The 16,050-nt window shown below is 42.9% G+C and overlaps 2 protein-coding genes across 12 annotated transcripts in view; both read right to left on the bottom strand.

The window, feature by feature from the left end:
* MCOLN2 (mucolipin TRP cation channel 2) overlaps positions 1-9,565 on the bottom strand; it is an 89,404-nt gene extending 79,839 nt beyond the window's left edge. For 3 of the 8 annotated variants that reach the window (XM_070786200.1, XM_070786198.1, XM_070786199.1), the window contains exon 1: positions 8,583-9,013. In XM_070786200.1, the coding sequence (XP_070642301.1) occupies positions 8,583-8,659 (77 nt within the window). In that variant the 5' untranslated portion in view covers positions 8,660-9,013. Of the gene's footprint in view, positions 1-7,418; positions 7,573-7,597; positions 8,478-8,582; positions 9,016-9,093 lie in introns of those variants that run through there. The other 5 variants (XM_070786203.1, XM_070786204.1, XM_019957185.2 and 2 more) reach the window with 5 other exon arrangements.
* A 4,153-nt stretch (positions 9,566-13,718) lies between these two features.
* Positions 13,719-16,050, bottom strand: part of MCOLN3 (mucolipin TRP cation channel 3) — a 35,012-nt gene continuing 32,680 nt past the window's right edge. For all 4 annotated transcript variants that reach the window (XM_070786205.1, XM_019957180.2, XM_019957183.2 and 1 more), the window contains one exon: positions 13,719-15,067. In XM_070786205.1, coding sequence (XP_070642306.1) covers positions 14,933-15,067 — 135 coding nt within the window. In that variant the 3' untranslated portion in view covers positions 13,719-14,932. The remainder of the gene's footprint in view (positions 15,068-16,050) is intronic.

Raw genomic sequence — 16,050 nt, 5'->3', positions numbered from 1 at the left:
TCCTTTGCCTCCTTCCCAAATTGGATTCCACATTTCCTGGATTCCATCTCCACCTCTTTCTTTACCCCTTCATTTTTGTGGAGAGCAGCCTTCAATCCCTTCCTGTGTGAGGAAGTCTGAGATCCCCCAGGACAGACACTGTTTGTTGCCATCCACTCTCTATTCATTCCTCCCCTCTTCCTGATTTTGAGGGCAGGAATGCACGTATACCAAGGACAGAATAATTCAGTATCAGAGCTAGATTATTGTTTCCACACCTGGTTGCACACCACGTCACCTGGGGCACCTCAGAAGTACGATACCCCGCTTCTCCCCTCAGAGATTCTGGCCTGATTGGTGTGGATGCAGCCTGCACACTGGGGCTTTTAAAAAGCTCCCCAAGTGATTCTAATGTGCACCCAGTTTGAACTCCTTACCTTAGAGATTACCTGTTCATATTTCTTCATTTCACAAACAAGGCAACTAACGTGCCCAGGGGCTGCAATTTGCCCTCAGCTATAAAAATCCAATTTAGAATAAGAATCGGATCCAAGAATACCATAAGAATCCTTGTCCAGTGTTCCTTCTTGATCCCTGAATTAGTATTTCTTAAAGAGCAATGGCCTATAAGATGGTCAGGAATGAAGGGGGAAAATGGCATATTCAAATAAACTAATGTTTCCAACATAATTTCTCCTATTTAAAAGTGTGACAATTTGGCAGACCACAGCACCCTATGCCATAAATTTAGGAAACTTCTAAATGGTCATGTTATTGAAATGAGAAGGAAAAAACAAATAAAGACACGTGATGGAATGAACCCAGCATTTAATGTTGTCGAGGTACTTTTTTGCTTCATATTCTCTAGAGCAAACACTGGGTCTCCATTCTGGACCCGCTCAGAGGGAACCATCTCCTGCTGCAGATTCCATGGCCACTTCTCAGGCCTCAGCTTGGTGGCTCAGCAGCACTTGATCCAGCTGAACACCTGGAACAACCTCATCTCTCCACTTCTAGGACATCCCACTGCCCTAGTTTTCTCCCTCCCTTACTGAGCTTCTCTTTGTCTCCTTTACTGGCTTCTCTTCCTTCTGACTTCCAGATGCCAGAGTGCCTCATCAGGACACACAGCCCAGAGCTCCTCTATCCTCTCTTCCAGAAGAGTTCATGGAGTCCTGTGGCTTTAAATATTATCTACACGATGTGGACTTTCACATTCGCATCTCCAGCAAATGTCTCTCTCAAACAGGCTCCCTTAGCCAAGCTCTTCCTTGAAACTCCACCCACATGACTAATAGGTTCCTCCACCCTCTTCTCTGCACATGTGCTCAACACCATGATTACATCCATGCATCCAGATGTCTCAGCTGCAAACCCTCATTCTGTCAGTGGTCCTCCACATTGGCTGCACAATCATCATCTGGGGATTTTTTAAAGGTTTCAGTGCCAAGACATTCTGATTTAATTGGTGACCAGGTATAAGCCAGGTGAAGCTAGTGGTAAAGAACCCACCTGCTAGTGCAGGAGACGTAAGGGATGCAGGTTCAATCCCTGGGTTGGGAACATCCCCTGGAGGAGAGTATGGCAACTCACTCCAGTATTCTTGCCTGGAGAATCCCATCCACAGAGGAGCCCAGTGGGTTACAGTCCATAGGGTCGCAAAGAGTTGGACACGAATGAAGCAACTTGGCACACCCACAGGTATAAACTGGGCATAGAGATTTTGATAAGCTTTCCAGGCAATTCTAACATGCAGCAAAATACAGGAACTTTTGCTGCAGAATCACGCTTTGATTTTTCCTCTTCTTCAACCCTCACACCTACTTGAGCAAGTCTTCCTTCAAAACACAACGTGGAGTGGCTCCCTTCTCTCTACACCCACTGCAGACTCCCTGGTCCCAGCATCATCATCCCTCACCATAAAACTATGCCAGTTTCCCAATTTTCCACGTAGTAACCAGAGGAGGAAGTCTAAAAGTGTAAGGCAGACATCACTCCTCTACCCTGTAGTGGCTTCCCCCTGCTCTCAGACTGAAATCCAGCCCTCCTGCCATGGCCTAAAATTTCCCTGCCCATTCCTTCCCATACCCTGTCTTCCCCTTCCTCACCAGCCCACTAGACCTCCCTCCCAGCTCTGGGCATGTGCACTTGCCACTTCACCTACCCTTCTGCCATCCCCTCGACTCGCCACACATCCAGATTCTTCTCACCTTCACTTCTTAGCTCAAGCGACACCTCTTCAGAGTGGGCTCCTTGATCACTTTGTTAAAATAGGACTTCTCCACAGCCTCTCTCATCAGTTAATTTCCTTCATAACTGACTTTGAAATCTTTGTTTTGGTCTTCCCTACAAGAGAACTTCATAAAGACCCAGTCTTGCTTATGACTATATTCCCAGAATACCGCAGAGTAGGTAACACATGATTGATGCTCAGTGAATATTTTTTGGAAAAAAGAAATGAGTCAGTGAAAAAGATGACAATCCTAATTGTGTGAACTTTTCCTTGGCCAGCACCCATTAAGATCAAATAATAATAACAATAATAAAATAACAACAAATAGAAAATCTAAAATCATTGATACAAAAAATTAAATTTAAAATATACTGAAAATATCTTAGCCAAGATATATTAGAGGGTTTTAGGTAGTTTAGTTGCTTGGTTTGCTGATAAAAAACTTATTTTGTTTCAATTAATATTCCTAAAGTCTGTCCAAAATGAATTATTCAATGAATTGTTTTGAAAATTTGTGATCCACTGGGGAGAGAGAAAGCTAGAGTCCTCCCTCAAACCAAATGCAAAAATAAAACTTAGGCACATTTTAAAAATAAAGTTGATAGAACCATAAGATAGAATTTTTTAAAATATAATTTAACATGCCTCTCTAAGTATGAGAAAGTTCAGAAGCCAATGAAAATAACTGACAGATCTTAACACAAAAAGTTATGACTTTAAGAAATTAAAAAGACTAGGGGGAAAAAATGTCTACATTATATTTAAACAGGCAAAAGCTTACTATCCGTTACCTGTAGAGAGCTCCAGATTATTAATAAGGGAAGGTCAACTCAACATTTATCCTGTTACATATAAGGGATTGGAACAAGCCAATGGTCATTTAACAACAAACTTACTAACAGTCACAATGGTTAAAATCTATCTTCAATTTTATTTATCAATAACACACCCACACAAACCATCTATTGAAAGGAAATGTAAAGAAGGACACTTGGCAGTAGAAGAGAATGAGATCAGAAGAGTGTCTGTGATCTTGGAATTAAAACTCTATGGATTTAGATCACAAATGTTTAAATAACTAGTCAAAAACACGGTTACAAAAAACGTTCACTGCAAACCTCTTTGTAACTCTGTATTGACTTAAAGATGTCTATGACATACTGTTAGATTTCTTCAAAGTTACAAAATAAACATATTGAGATCCCATTTTTCCAAAAATGTGGACATTTATTGCTATATGTAGACATTTAAAAAGTCTAAAAGTGCATAAACCAGAAAAAAATTTTTTAGTAATCTCTGTGAAGTAGTATCATAGGTAATATTAATTTTCTTCTTTAAGTTTTCCATATTTTCTTGATTTGGGGTGATTAACATGAATTCTCGAGTTATCATTCTGAGTTAAAATAAGCTATTTCACAGAGCCTAATAACACATATCAGATAATCCAATATTTCCCTGTCCTTAGCTTGTGAGCAGTGGATAGGAGGAGGAGAATCAGGGGAAGTAAATGCAGACTAAAATTCGGGGTTTCTACAGCAATGATCATGCTGACCCTAGGGTGAATGTCCTAGGAGATCTGGCAGATAGAAGATTTTAACCCAATCCCAAACTTCCACATGGGTTTTGTTTGTTTGTTTATTTTTTGACTCTAGTTCCTATAATGAACTTATTTTCTCAAGATTTGCTAAGCTCAGAAGAGAGAAAAAGAGAAAGATGTCCAGATAGCTCAGGCTCTAGGGTAGCTGGACCCCAATTAAAGTAAGTTTAAAAAAAAAAGTCAAAGAAAGAAACCATAGTTACCTTCTCACCACAGCACTCAAAACAAAAATGACTTGGTCATTCTAATTCTGAGAAATACCCGGAAAAAAGACTAGGGGCTTTTCGTTTTCCTGTCACCCATAAAAGATGAGCATGCTACAACTTTCAGGAATTTCCCTAAAGACAACTGTGCCACCAAGTTCCCATAAAATCATCTCCCATCATTACTTTGCTGCCTCAGGTCAGCAGGAAAGCAGAACTAGGGCTTGGCGTTTTCAAAATGCTCGTTCTGAACATGTATTCTGAAAACACAGCCTGAAGAATCAGCTCTCCATGTCAGAGAGAAAAGCAAAGCAAAACTCCATTTCTAAGCAAAGAAAGTGAAAGTGAAGTCGCTCAGTCGACTCTTCGCGACCCCATGGACTGTAGCCTACCAGGCTCCTCAGTCCATGGAACTTTCCAGGCAAGAATCCTGAAGTGGGTTGCCATTTCCTTCTCCGGTGGATCTTCCCAACCCAGGGATCGAACCCAGGCCTCCTGCACTGCAGGCAGACGCTTTACCGTCTGAGCCACCACAGGGTTCCAAATGCAATGAAAGTTGGAAAAGATGACTGCAATTACACTATTGCCTACATTTTGGTTTCTCTAACATTTTCAGTAAGTGCTTGATATAACAGGGTCATGCTGATGACTCTCCCTAAGGAGAAGGAGCATTAAAAGAAGTAATAAAGTTATAACTAAAGTTATAATTGGGCTTCCTTGGTGGCTCAGAAGTAAAGAATCCGCCTGCCAACACAGGAGGCACAGGTTTGATCCCTGGGCTGGGAAGATCCCCTGGAGAAGGAAATGGCAAGCCACTCTAGTATTCTCGCCTGGGAAATCCTGTGGACAGAGGAATCTGCTGGGCTACAGCCCATGGAGTCACAAAGAGTCGGACACAATGACTAAACAGCAACAACAACAAAATTATAATTTACCATTTTTCCTCAAACAATGGGATGAGTTTACCTTATCTTTGGACAAGCCCACCTCAGTGCCAGTTGAGGAGACCCTAGATTCACGCTCTCTCTAGCAACTCCCTCTAGTTGCTATAGGTGATAGGATTTGTTTTTTTTTTAAGCCCACCCTTTAAACTGTGGGTCTTCTGGAATTATACCGAGGACAATTTCCCGGAGTCTTTAGCCTCACTAGTCACTAACTCTTATATGATAAATGTTTTAGGCTAAAATCACTAGATGTATTCAAGGGGAGATAACAAAACACAAGCTTCAAAGGAGAAAAAAGGAAGCAGTCTTCCCAGCTGAGGGGGAATAAATATCTATGGGCAACATATCCTCAAAGCTCTCCTCACACAGGGAAAAGGAGGTGGAGCCAAAGCTCAGAACCGAGTAAAAGCTCAGCTGGAGGCAGGCTGGGGAAAGTGGGAAGGAAAAACCCTGGGTGACTGCCAAAGCAAACAAATAGGTAAACAAACCAAAACATGGCTTTACACATTTGGTACTGAGAAGAATATTGCAGTTTGATAAAGAAAATGAAGTCTGGAAATACAATTACTTATCTCTATGAAGCTCAGAACACATGATGTAAGAACTCACTGAAGGGTGATCTCATTCTTAGGAACAGACACGTAGGGCTTGGACTCCAAGCCTCAGCTAAAGAGAGCAGCCCAGTCTCAAAGAAGATTCCACTTTCAACTTTCAGAGCCAAAAGGGTTTTCTTTGGCCACTAGAAAAATTGTAGCCACAAGAACCGACCTGTTTTTGCACTAAGTTTCAAGAATTATCTTATTCTAGGTTTCACTTCACGGATAGAGACATAGTCAAAGAGATTAGCTGACATATATGATCACCCCTGACTTTCAGTTCTGTATTCTCTGCCACTTTGTACATTACTTGTCTCCCCATTCTTCCTACTTGCTTCATTAAGACATTTCACATGTATCATCTTACTGTTAAAAACATTTTTGATATGCCCCTCCTTGGGAGAAAAGGAGGAGGATGTGGCCTCCTCAAACACTTCATCAGGATTTACCAGCTTTTATGTGCAGGAGAAATTTGCACTATTATGATGGCCTCTGCATGAAAATGGTCAGCAGATGTGTGGGAAATGTGCCTGTTTTTAAAGGGTTCAAACCACAGGGTCTGATTTATGGCAGGTTTACTAAAGTGGGCTTCCCCAATGGCTCAGAAGGTAAAGAATCCACATGCAATGCAGGAGATGCAGAAGACTCGGGTTCAATCCCTGGAATGAGAAGATCCCCCCCAAGGATAAAATGGCAACCCCCTCCAGTATTTTTGCCTGAAAAATCCCATGGACACAGGAGCCTGGCAAGCCACAGTCCAAAGGGTAACAAAGAATTGGACATGACTGGGCGAATGAGCACAATTCTAAAGTAGAAACAAGAGTTCACAGTAATGGGAGTTTAACTTCTCTTAACGTATGAAGAGGAAGATGAGCTAAAACCTCAATCAGAAGGAGATACCAGGTTCCCCCAAACTTGTGCTATATGGTTAGTGAATCACAGAGATGAGCATCTCTGTGGACACACACTTCTGACGTGCAAAGTTCACACCCCACCTCTTCAAGAACCAGATAGTTAATCCCCTCAACATAACACATCAGAATTTGCATCCTAACATCCATAGACAGCCTTTCCTACCTCTTTCTTATTGACTGCACCTTCCATTCTGTTTGAGATGAAACCAAATCCTCTGTGCCACTGGTACTGCACAACCAGACATATGTATATTTCAAATTAGAATCCCTTCAAAACCTATTTATGTGTGCACCCAAGTATGTGTTCTCTAAGAATGGGACTTTCTGAAGATACTCACTGGACATGAGAAAACCATTTAATTACTGAAGGAAATATGCTAAGAAAAAAACTAAAGTGAACTTAAGAAATAAAGATTATACACAACATACCCATCATAAGCACAAGTCTGTTCATCGGCTCAGGCAAAAGATAGTAAATAAACCCAGGATCAACTTGCTCCCTACGTTTACAACAGGGATTTTAGGGCTATGGTAGATGGAAGCAGTGTTTAATTTCTATCTGCTTTATTAAAAATAAACAGCATTAAGAGAGATAGTTTATAAATTACATGTGTGCATGCGAAGTTGCTTTAGTTGTGTCCAACCGTTTGTGAACCTGTGGACTGTAGCCCACCAGACTCCTCTGTCCATGGGGATTCTTCTCAAGAATACTGGAGTGGGTTGCCATGCCCTCCTCCAGGAGATCCTCCCAACCCAGGGAACAAACCTACCATTTTCTACATTGGCAGGCCAGTTCTTAACCGCTAGTACCACCTCGGAAGCCCCTATAAATTACGTGATACTCAGTTATTTCGATGTGGCATTCACGGGTATCAAATTGTCAAGAAAAGCTGCACCAAAATTTTGTCATCTACTTCAAAATTGGTCTGTCAAAGTCTAAAAAAATACATACCAGAGTTACTTGGAATTAGGCAAATACTTATCTGGACAGCGACCAGAAATGAAGTAAATCCTTCCCACGAATTCTGGCTTTCCTTGCTAGCATTAAGTTCATTTGTAATAATATGGAGAGCGCCACGCAGGACAGTCAGGAATGTCTCCGCACTATTTCAAGAAAATTTAACAACCTACCACTGTATTTGTTTTGCGATCATTAAAAGGGGAGCGAAGGCCTGTTTGTCCGCACCTCCCAGGCTCAGCTGCACGGCTGGGTGGTTGGAACTCTGACCGAGAAGGTGGGGCCCCCTGGCAGAGCCACGGGTCTGAACTGTACGCCTTTTCATACAGGCAGAGGAACTGGGGTTAACCACACTGTAACCCTCCCACCTGAGGAAAAGGCCTGTTTGTTCCGGAAGGCAAAGCCCAGCCTGGTTTAACTAACTGCAAGCAGTCTATAAGCAAGGCAGCAAGAAAGCTCTAGTCTAGAACAGGAAAGTCATCTACTTGATGAGGATTTCTTCAGAGTCCAGTATCTAGAAACACACAGCTCAGGCGCCTCATCTGACGGTTAACCTGGAAACACCTGATCTTTCCTCTGGCTTTCTGACCTGGGGAAAAGGATAGGGCTGCCCGCCCATGCCTGCACCTTCAAAACTTTCCACTGTTCTCGGGGTTTGGAGTAGGCGAAATAGTTCAATGCACGCATTTCGGCTTTGCGGAACCGCCTCCGCTGAAGTCAGATCCGCTCCTAGGGGGCCCCCTCCGTTTAGCCCCTCTCTCTTACTCTTCCACCAGCTGCCCGGTGCGCGCGGACCCGGGTCGGAGAGCAGGCACACGGAGTCGCGGGGTCGCTTGGGCGGCTCTGGCGGCTGGGAGCCAGGCTGGTCGGCGTACGCCTTGAGGAGAGGGGCGCGTGGCCAGGCGTCCCGCCCCGCCGCGAATCCCCACCTCCGCCAGGTCTCCAAGCTCCAGGCTGGAGCACGTCCGAAGAGCGTCTCAACTTGGTGTCCTGGAGCACTTTTTCCGCGCCAGCCGGCCTCCGAGCCCCGGAGCAGAGGTGCGAGCTCCAGGAGACGCAAGGAGGAGAGCAGCCCGGGGAAGGGTGTCTGTGGGCCTCCCGAAGAGCGACCGCAGGATGGAGGGGGGACCCCACGGCGATCGCCCCCAGGGTACTGACCTGCACTGGGGCCCCTGGGATGGACCTGAGGCCCTGCTCCACGCCGGCAGGTCCAGCGCCTCCACGTCGCGAGCCATGGTGCTGCCCGGAGCGGCGGGAGAAGGAGGCTTCCTGAGTGGCTGGCCGGGCTGTAGTGCGGAGAAGCACCTTCAAAAGCGGCGCGGGCGGTGGAACGCTGGGCAGCCGCCGCGCCCTCCACACCGCCCCCGGGCGGCTGGGCTGCTCACTCCCTGCCCTCCGGGGCGCCTGACTCTATTCTTCCTTGATTTCTGCATTCTTTTGATTCTGTCATCCGTCCTTTGACCATTTTAAAAGTCATTTGTATTTTGATGCGTTCAAGACCAGGGACACTTTCAACGAATGCCAAGCCCAGAGCTGAGCACTGAGGACCCCCAGATAAGACCACGTGCTGGTCTGCATCCACTGTTGCTCTGCCCTCCCAGAGCTTCTAAGGAGGACGCCTGTTGGAAACGGGACATGAATCTTGGAAAGGAGGGTCACGGTTACTTACCCAAATGCCACTTTCAGCTGAGGGTTATATTGACTTGGAAGTCCCAACCGGCCAATAGCTTCTTTTCCAAGGGACCCTATTCCTATTGGTAGCCACAGGAGCAGCAAAGTCCGAGAGGTCCAGGCTGTTCAAATTCGTGACTGCTTAAAAGGTCTTTGGGTTTACCTCGGGCAAAGAATATTCTGCCAATATGCATCTCCAGATAGAAGCAGTTGCAAGTATGTAATATATATAAAGGGTCTCTCTGGTGGCTCAGCCGTAAAGAATCTGCCTGCAGTGCAAGAGAGGCAGGTTTGATCCCTGGATGGGGAAGATCCCCTGGAGAAGGAAATGGTAACCTACTCCAGTATTCTTGCCAGGAAATCCCATGGACAAGGAGCCTGGTGGACTACAGTCCATAGGGTTGCAGAGTCAGACACAACTGAAGCAACTGAACACATATAACATATATAAAAGGATACATAATTTACCCCCTTGTCCACAGAAAGAAAAGAACAGGACTCAAAAGTTGGGAGTTAAATTTTGTTTGAGGACTTTACTGAGGACAATAGTGCAGGAAACAGCCCATCAGATAGCTCTGAGGTGCTAAGGCATATGTGTATGCTCAGTCACTCAGTCGTGTCTGACTAACAGCGTGACCAAAAGCGGGGTGTGGCTGCTCACAGCTCAAAAGCCAATCAACAGGCCAGGATGATGGAGTTTGCTTTATTTCTGATGGCTTGTTGGGTGGGGAAGAGAACACCTGTCCAAAGGTCAGCTCCCCCTCCCCACATAATCAAGGGCAAGAGCTTTTCCAGAGTGAAAGGGGCTACCTGCAAAAGCAGTTCACTCAGCTCTGGCAGTCATCTTGAAATTGGTCATCAGTGGTCTGACCAACATCATCTTGATTGTTCTAGGTACAGTTAATCTTCAGTTCCAGGGTGGGTTTGTTTTCACTTTGAGGCCAGTTCTCGGAATTGTGGCAGCTTATGTCATGAACAGAGTCTGGTCATCATGGAGGTAACTTCTTCCTCCTGGTAGGAGTTTCAGTATCTATAAGAGAGCTCACAGGCTATGGCTCAGAATATTATCTATAGCCCTTGAGAAGGAACTAAAGGTCCCCGACTATGCTTAATGGCTACATTATTATTATTTGGGTCTCCTTAGGATCATGCTTCCTTTCAGTAGGAGGTAGGGGAAGAGCCAGAATGTGCATGAATTTTTTGCTGGGGTGGGTGAACATTCAAAGATCACTGCTAATCATAAAGAACAAACAAGTTAATGATCTTAGTGCTTTTATATGTATGAGAAGAATCTGGGGTCACTGACTTAGATACATATCTTAACTATCTAGATAAAACCAAGCCCAGAAAGCTATTTTTCATCATCTTGAATTCCCCTCAAGGTACACTATCCATGGCTTGATCCTTGTAGAACTGAAATGGCAGGCAACACTGTTTCTTTACACCACTTTCAAAAGTCACTTTCAATAGGCCATTGGGCAAAAGCCCGAGTTTAGAGCCTTTCATTAGAGGTACCCACTGGGTATAGACAGACTTGGAAGATCCTGTTTGTGTGTTCACAGTCCCTGCAGGTGGGTGCAGCAGTGGTGTGGTTCCTTTTTCCAAGGAGAGGAGATGTTGCAGCACTGTTCTTGTGGGAAGGACGTGGACGCTGGTGTAAAGAGGCAGACTGTAGCTTGGTTGGCGAGTGTTGGAGGAAGTTTATGTTGTAAGAAATATTATATTTATACAGATATATATCTATATATATATAATTTTTATGCTAAAGAATTTGTCAACAAAGGTCCATCTAGTCAAGGCTATGGTTTTTCCTGTGGTCATGTATGGATGTGAGAGTTGGACTGTGAAGAAGGCTGAGCGCCGAAGAATTGATGCTTTTGAACTGTGGTGTTGGAGAAGACTCTTGAGAGTCCCTTGGACTGCAAGGAGATCCAACCAGTCCATTCTGAAGGAGATCAGCCCTGAGATTTCTTTGGAGGGAATAATGCTAAAGCTGAAACTCCAGTACTTTGGCCACCTCATGCGAAGAGTTGACTCATTGGAAAAGACTCTGATGCTGGGAGGGATTGGGGGCAGGAGGAGAAGGGGATGACAGAGGATGAGATGGCTGGATGGCATCACTGACTCGATGGACGTGAGTCTGAGTGAACTCTGGGAGTTTGTGATGGACAGGGAGGCCTGGCATGCTGCGATTCATGGGGTTGCAAAGAGTCGGACACGACTGAGCGACTGAACTGAACTGAACTGAAAGAATTTTTAAGCCTTTTTAATTAAAAACAAAAGCCACTGTAGGCAGCCTGGATGGGAGGGGTTTGGGGGAGAATGGATATGTATATGTATGGCTGAGTCCCTTCGCTGTTCACCTGAAACTATCACTTGTTAATCGTCTATACCCCAAAACAAAGTAAAAAGATTTATAACAAACAAAGCCACTATTGGACAACCCTTCACTTCAAAATGTTAGGACTCCACTAGGAACCACAGTCCCTTTAGAAGGGGACCGTAAACTGGGATAACACTTTTTTATATCAGCAAATTGATATAAACAGACTCTGATTCAGTGGGTCTGCCTGGAATAGGATTTGAGGGTTTGCATTTCTATCTAGAAGATGCTGCTGATACTGCTGGTCCACCCATCACTTTTTAAGTAGCAAGGTTCTAGGAAATGTTTAAACAGAGTGTTTGAGGGAATTGGGGATGGACAAGAGGCGGGCAGTGTGGGACTGAAGGATAGTTGGAGTCAGATGGCTGAGAGCTGTAAATATCACACATGTGAAGATATAAATTATTGTTTCTAAGTACCCAATCTTGACCATTCTAAACTAGTAAATTAATTCACAATTGGCATTGTTTTTCACTTTCAATAAGGCATTTTCCTTTCATGGATTGTACCGCTGACGTTATATTTAGAAAGTTGTTGCCAAACCCAAGGTCATCCAGATTTTTCTATTTTTTTTTTTTCAGGAATCTTACAGTTTTACATATACAACTATGATCCATTTTGAGTTAATTTTTGTGACAGATGTAAAGTCTATGTCAGGGTTCATTTTCTTGTATGTAAATATCCAGTTGTTCCATTTGTGAAAAATACTGTCTTTGCTCAACTGTATTGCCTTTGCTCCTTGTCAAAGATCGGTTGACTATATTGATGCGGATCTATTCCTGGGCTACAAGAAGAAATAGACAATCCAATAGGCCTACATCTATTAAAGAAATTGAATCAATAATTAATAATCTTCTGAAGCAGAAAGCACCAATCCAGATGGGTTCACTGGTAAATTCTACCAAACATTTAAGGAAGAAATTATACCAGTTCTCTATAATCTCTTCCAGAAGATAGAAGCAGAGATCATACTTCCTAACTTATTCTATGAAGCTAGCATTACCCTGATAACAAAAAAAGATAAAGATGTTACAAACAAAAAAGCTACACACCAATCTCTTTCATGAACATAGATGCAAAATCCTCAACAAAAAAGATGAGCAAATTGAATACAACAATGAATAAAAATAATCAAAGACCACAACCAAGTGGGATTTATTCCAGGTATGCAAAGTTAGTTCAACATTCTAAACTCAAACTAATGTACTTCATCATATCAGTGAGCTCAAAAAAAAAAATCACAATAATATCAATAGATGCCAATAATTCATTTGATAAAATCCAATACTCAATCATGAGTTTAAAAATTGTCGGCAAACTAGGACCAGAGAGAAATGGCTTCAATTGATTAAGGACACCTGTGAAAAATCTACAGCCCATATCCTACCTAATGGTGAGAAACTTAGAAGTTTTCCAGCTAAGATCATGGGGATGATTACTAAAAATTAGGCCTTGGCATTTATCATGGATTCCTGACAATAAGAAAGCTTGGACAATCAGGAGAAAGATGTGAAGGTGCCAAGTCATTGGCTGTATTTCCTCAGGAGGAACATAGTGACTTCAGGGCAAAGCAAAACCTCAGAGCAGTAAGTCAGCGGTCTCACATTTCCACTGAAATATTACTGCTAATCCAAAAACTTCTTAAGGGGTAAAAAGAAGTATCTGTCAGATAATGAATACAATCTCAAAACTCAATGCATTCCAGCAAATTCCAAAAATGATTGTGACACAAATATTATAATGAAGATTAAAAACAAATTCACCTAGAGATTAGATTTCTAGTTTTTTAAAGCCATGCTGCTGCTAAGTCATTTCAGTCATGTCCGACTCTGTGCGACCCCATAGATGGCAGCCCACCAGGCTCTGCCATCCCTGGGATTCTCCAGGCAAGAGCACTGGAGTGGGTTGCCATTTCCTTCTCCAATGCATGAAAGTGAAAAGTGAAAGTGAAGTCGCTCAGTCGTGTCTGACTCTTCGCAACCCCATGGACTGAAGCCTACCACGCTCCTCCATCCATAGGATTTTCCAGGCAAGAGTACTGGAGTGGGTTGCCATTGCCATAGGTACTACAAAATAGCTTATTATTGCAGAATCTCACATTTTGACACCTAGAGTCATTATTATGAATGTTATTGTGTTAAATAAGATTAAATCAATAAGATTTCAGTGTCTTGAGGTTACCTTCATTTAGCCCTTAAAATAAAAAATTAACAAATCAATTTCCTTGAAAAAAAAAGAGCTTGCTTTCAGAAAACCTTTATTGTACATCACATCATTGAATTAATTTGTTTGGATAAATAGCACACAAAACAAAGACTTACATTGTGAAAATCCCTGAAGCTTCTAATCAGCAGTCTGCAAGGAGTGGAGACTGGTTTTGTGTCTTTTTAAGGCATACATTTCCCATTTATTTTTAAATTTTGAACGTAATTGTTTTCCAAAATATTTTTGATGTCAGTTATAGAACTTCTCCCCATGAAACTGCGATTAGTGACCCTGAAATGCTACTCTTTTCTGTGAGAATGAATGTGCCCCCAAGGGACCTGGTGCATCATGTACTTTTCACAAGGCTGTGCAAGTATCAATAAATCAATCCTTGTGGGATTGAATATGAATTTGGTATGCACTTTAATTTTCATAGATATATAGAATACTCTTTCAACTTTGTCTTTTAATACTATAGGAAAGGAGAAAACCTATACATGAGTACCAAAAAATCTGATCTTCTCCAGAAATCAAAACAGTATCAAATAACAGTTGTCCTTCAGAACCAAATATGTGACTGTTAGCTGGTGATTTTTTTCTTTCTCATTCTTTTGAAAGTTAAAGTCACTCAGTCGTGTCCAACTCTTGCGAGCCCATGGACTATAGCCCACCAGGCTCCTCTGGTCCATGGAATTTTCCAGGCAAGAATACTAGACTGTGTTGCCATTTCTTACTCTAGGGCATCTTCCCCACCCAGGGATTGAACCTAGGTCTGCACTGCAGGCAGATTCTTTACCATCTGAGCCACCAATGATTACTGGATAGACAGCAACCATCCTGTCTCTCAGATGACCACTGAGAATGGTCCAGGCCAGGGTTAGTGACTTGGCTGACATCAGACCAGGCACTGTTTCTACTGATGACACAGTCAGCACAGTCAAAATAACTGGAAGCAAGAGTAAAGAACGGTATGGAAAACATATTCTAAAACTGGAAAAATAAACAGGAAAAGAATCCAACAGTTTCCCTCATCAAAGTGTGTTTTTTTTTTTTAAATAAACCTAGCACAAAGCTATAGACATTAAATATTGCTTTAAAAATATAAACACAGTTCTTGATGAATTATAGTCATCAATTTGCTCATGATAGTAGTCTTCAGACATACTACATCTGATATTAAAATACCTATTTTTATCTCCCAACTCATTTACGTAACATATTCTCTCCAGAGCACAGATTAGCCTAACAGCTACTTTTTACAACAGCAGAATATAGATACTGGATTGTCTTCTTCTAATCGGTACTTTCCAGAATTAGGCAGATCTTTGCACTCTGATATAAATATACGAAGTTCAGTCTCAGGAAAGCCATCTTGTTGGTAATGCTATACAGGAGAATTAAAAAAAAAAAGTTTTCATTAATAAGTACCTTGAGAACAGCTTTATTTCAAATTCAGAGTGGATCATTTGGCTACAGGGGTGGGATGCATGCTAAGTCGCTTCAGTCATGTCCAACTCTGCGCGACTCTATGGTCAGGCTCCTCTGTCCATGGGATTCTCCATGGAATACTAGAGTGGATTATCATGCCCTCCTCCAGAGGATCATCCCAACCCAGGGATCGAACTTGCATCTCTTACATCTACCTGCATTGGCAGATAGGTTCTTTACCCCTAGTGCCACCTGGGAAACCCACAGGGGTGGGTTAGGTAGGGATTTTTATAAAGGGATAGTTCACTCGCTTCCACGTATTTTCATGGCGATGGAGCCTCTTGAGCCACTCTTAGGTTTGCCTAAGGAAAAGTGGGTCTAAGATTCTGCAGTGCCCTCCTGGGCTCTCTTTCGTGGTCTGAGTCAACCTGAAATGGACATGTTGAATCTGAATCTGAGACCTCCTTCCAGGGAAAACCCAGCCTGCACAGCCTTTTGGAGTCTCTGTTCCAGACAGAGAGATTTATATAAGGGTCTAATATTTATTTCAGTTTGGGGATCTAAGATCCCAAGAATGGGCCCTGGGCCAGAAAGGATCAGAAAGGACTCGCCCATGTGACAAGTGCCCTGAGTCCGTGGAAAGAGGTTAACATCTAAACTAAGAGTCATAGGCTTGTGTCAAGAGCTGTCCATTCACGTTACTCTTTGAGACCTCAGATATCATCACCCTTGAACATATAGCTTTCTACATGCAGAGGTGAAGGCAGTGAGCTTTTAGAGCACTGTGGGAAGGGATTTGGACAGGTACAACTACATTCTTTCCAGTCTCCTTGGTGACTCTAAGCAAGTTGGTCAAGTGAGCATTGAGGACAGTCAGTTCTTGACACCTGATTCAGTAAGAATGAAGTCACAGCCCTAGTTGCCTAAACAAGGTATTTG

The sequence above is a fragment of the Bos indicus genome, chromosome 3, assembly GCF_029378745.1.
Source record: "Bos indicus isolate NIAB-ARS_2022 breed Sahiwal x Tharparkar chromosome 3, NIAB-ARS_B.indTharparkar_mat_pri_1.0, whole genome shotgun sequence".
Lineage (NCBI taxonomy): Eukaryota > Metazoa > Chordata > Mammalia > Artiodactyla > Bovidae > Bos > Bos indicus.
The sequence above is the reverse complement of the archived record's forward strand: the minus strand, read 5'-3'. Positions and strand labels throughout refer to the sequence as shown.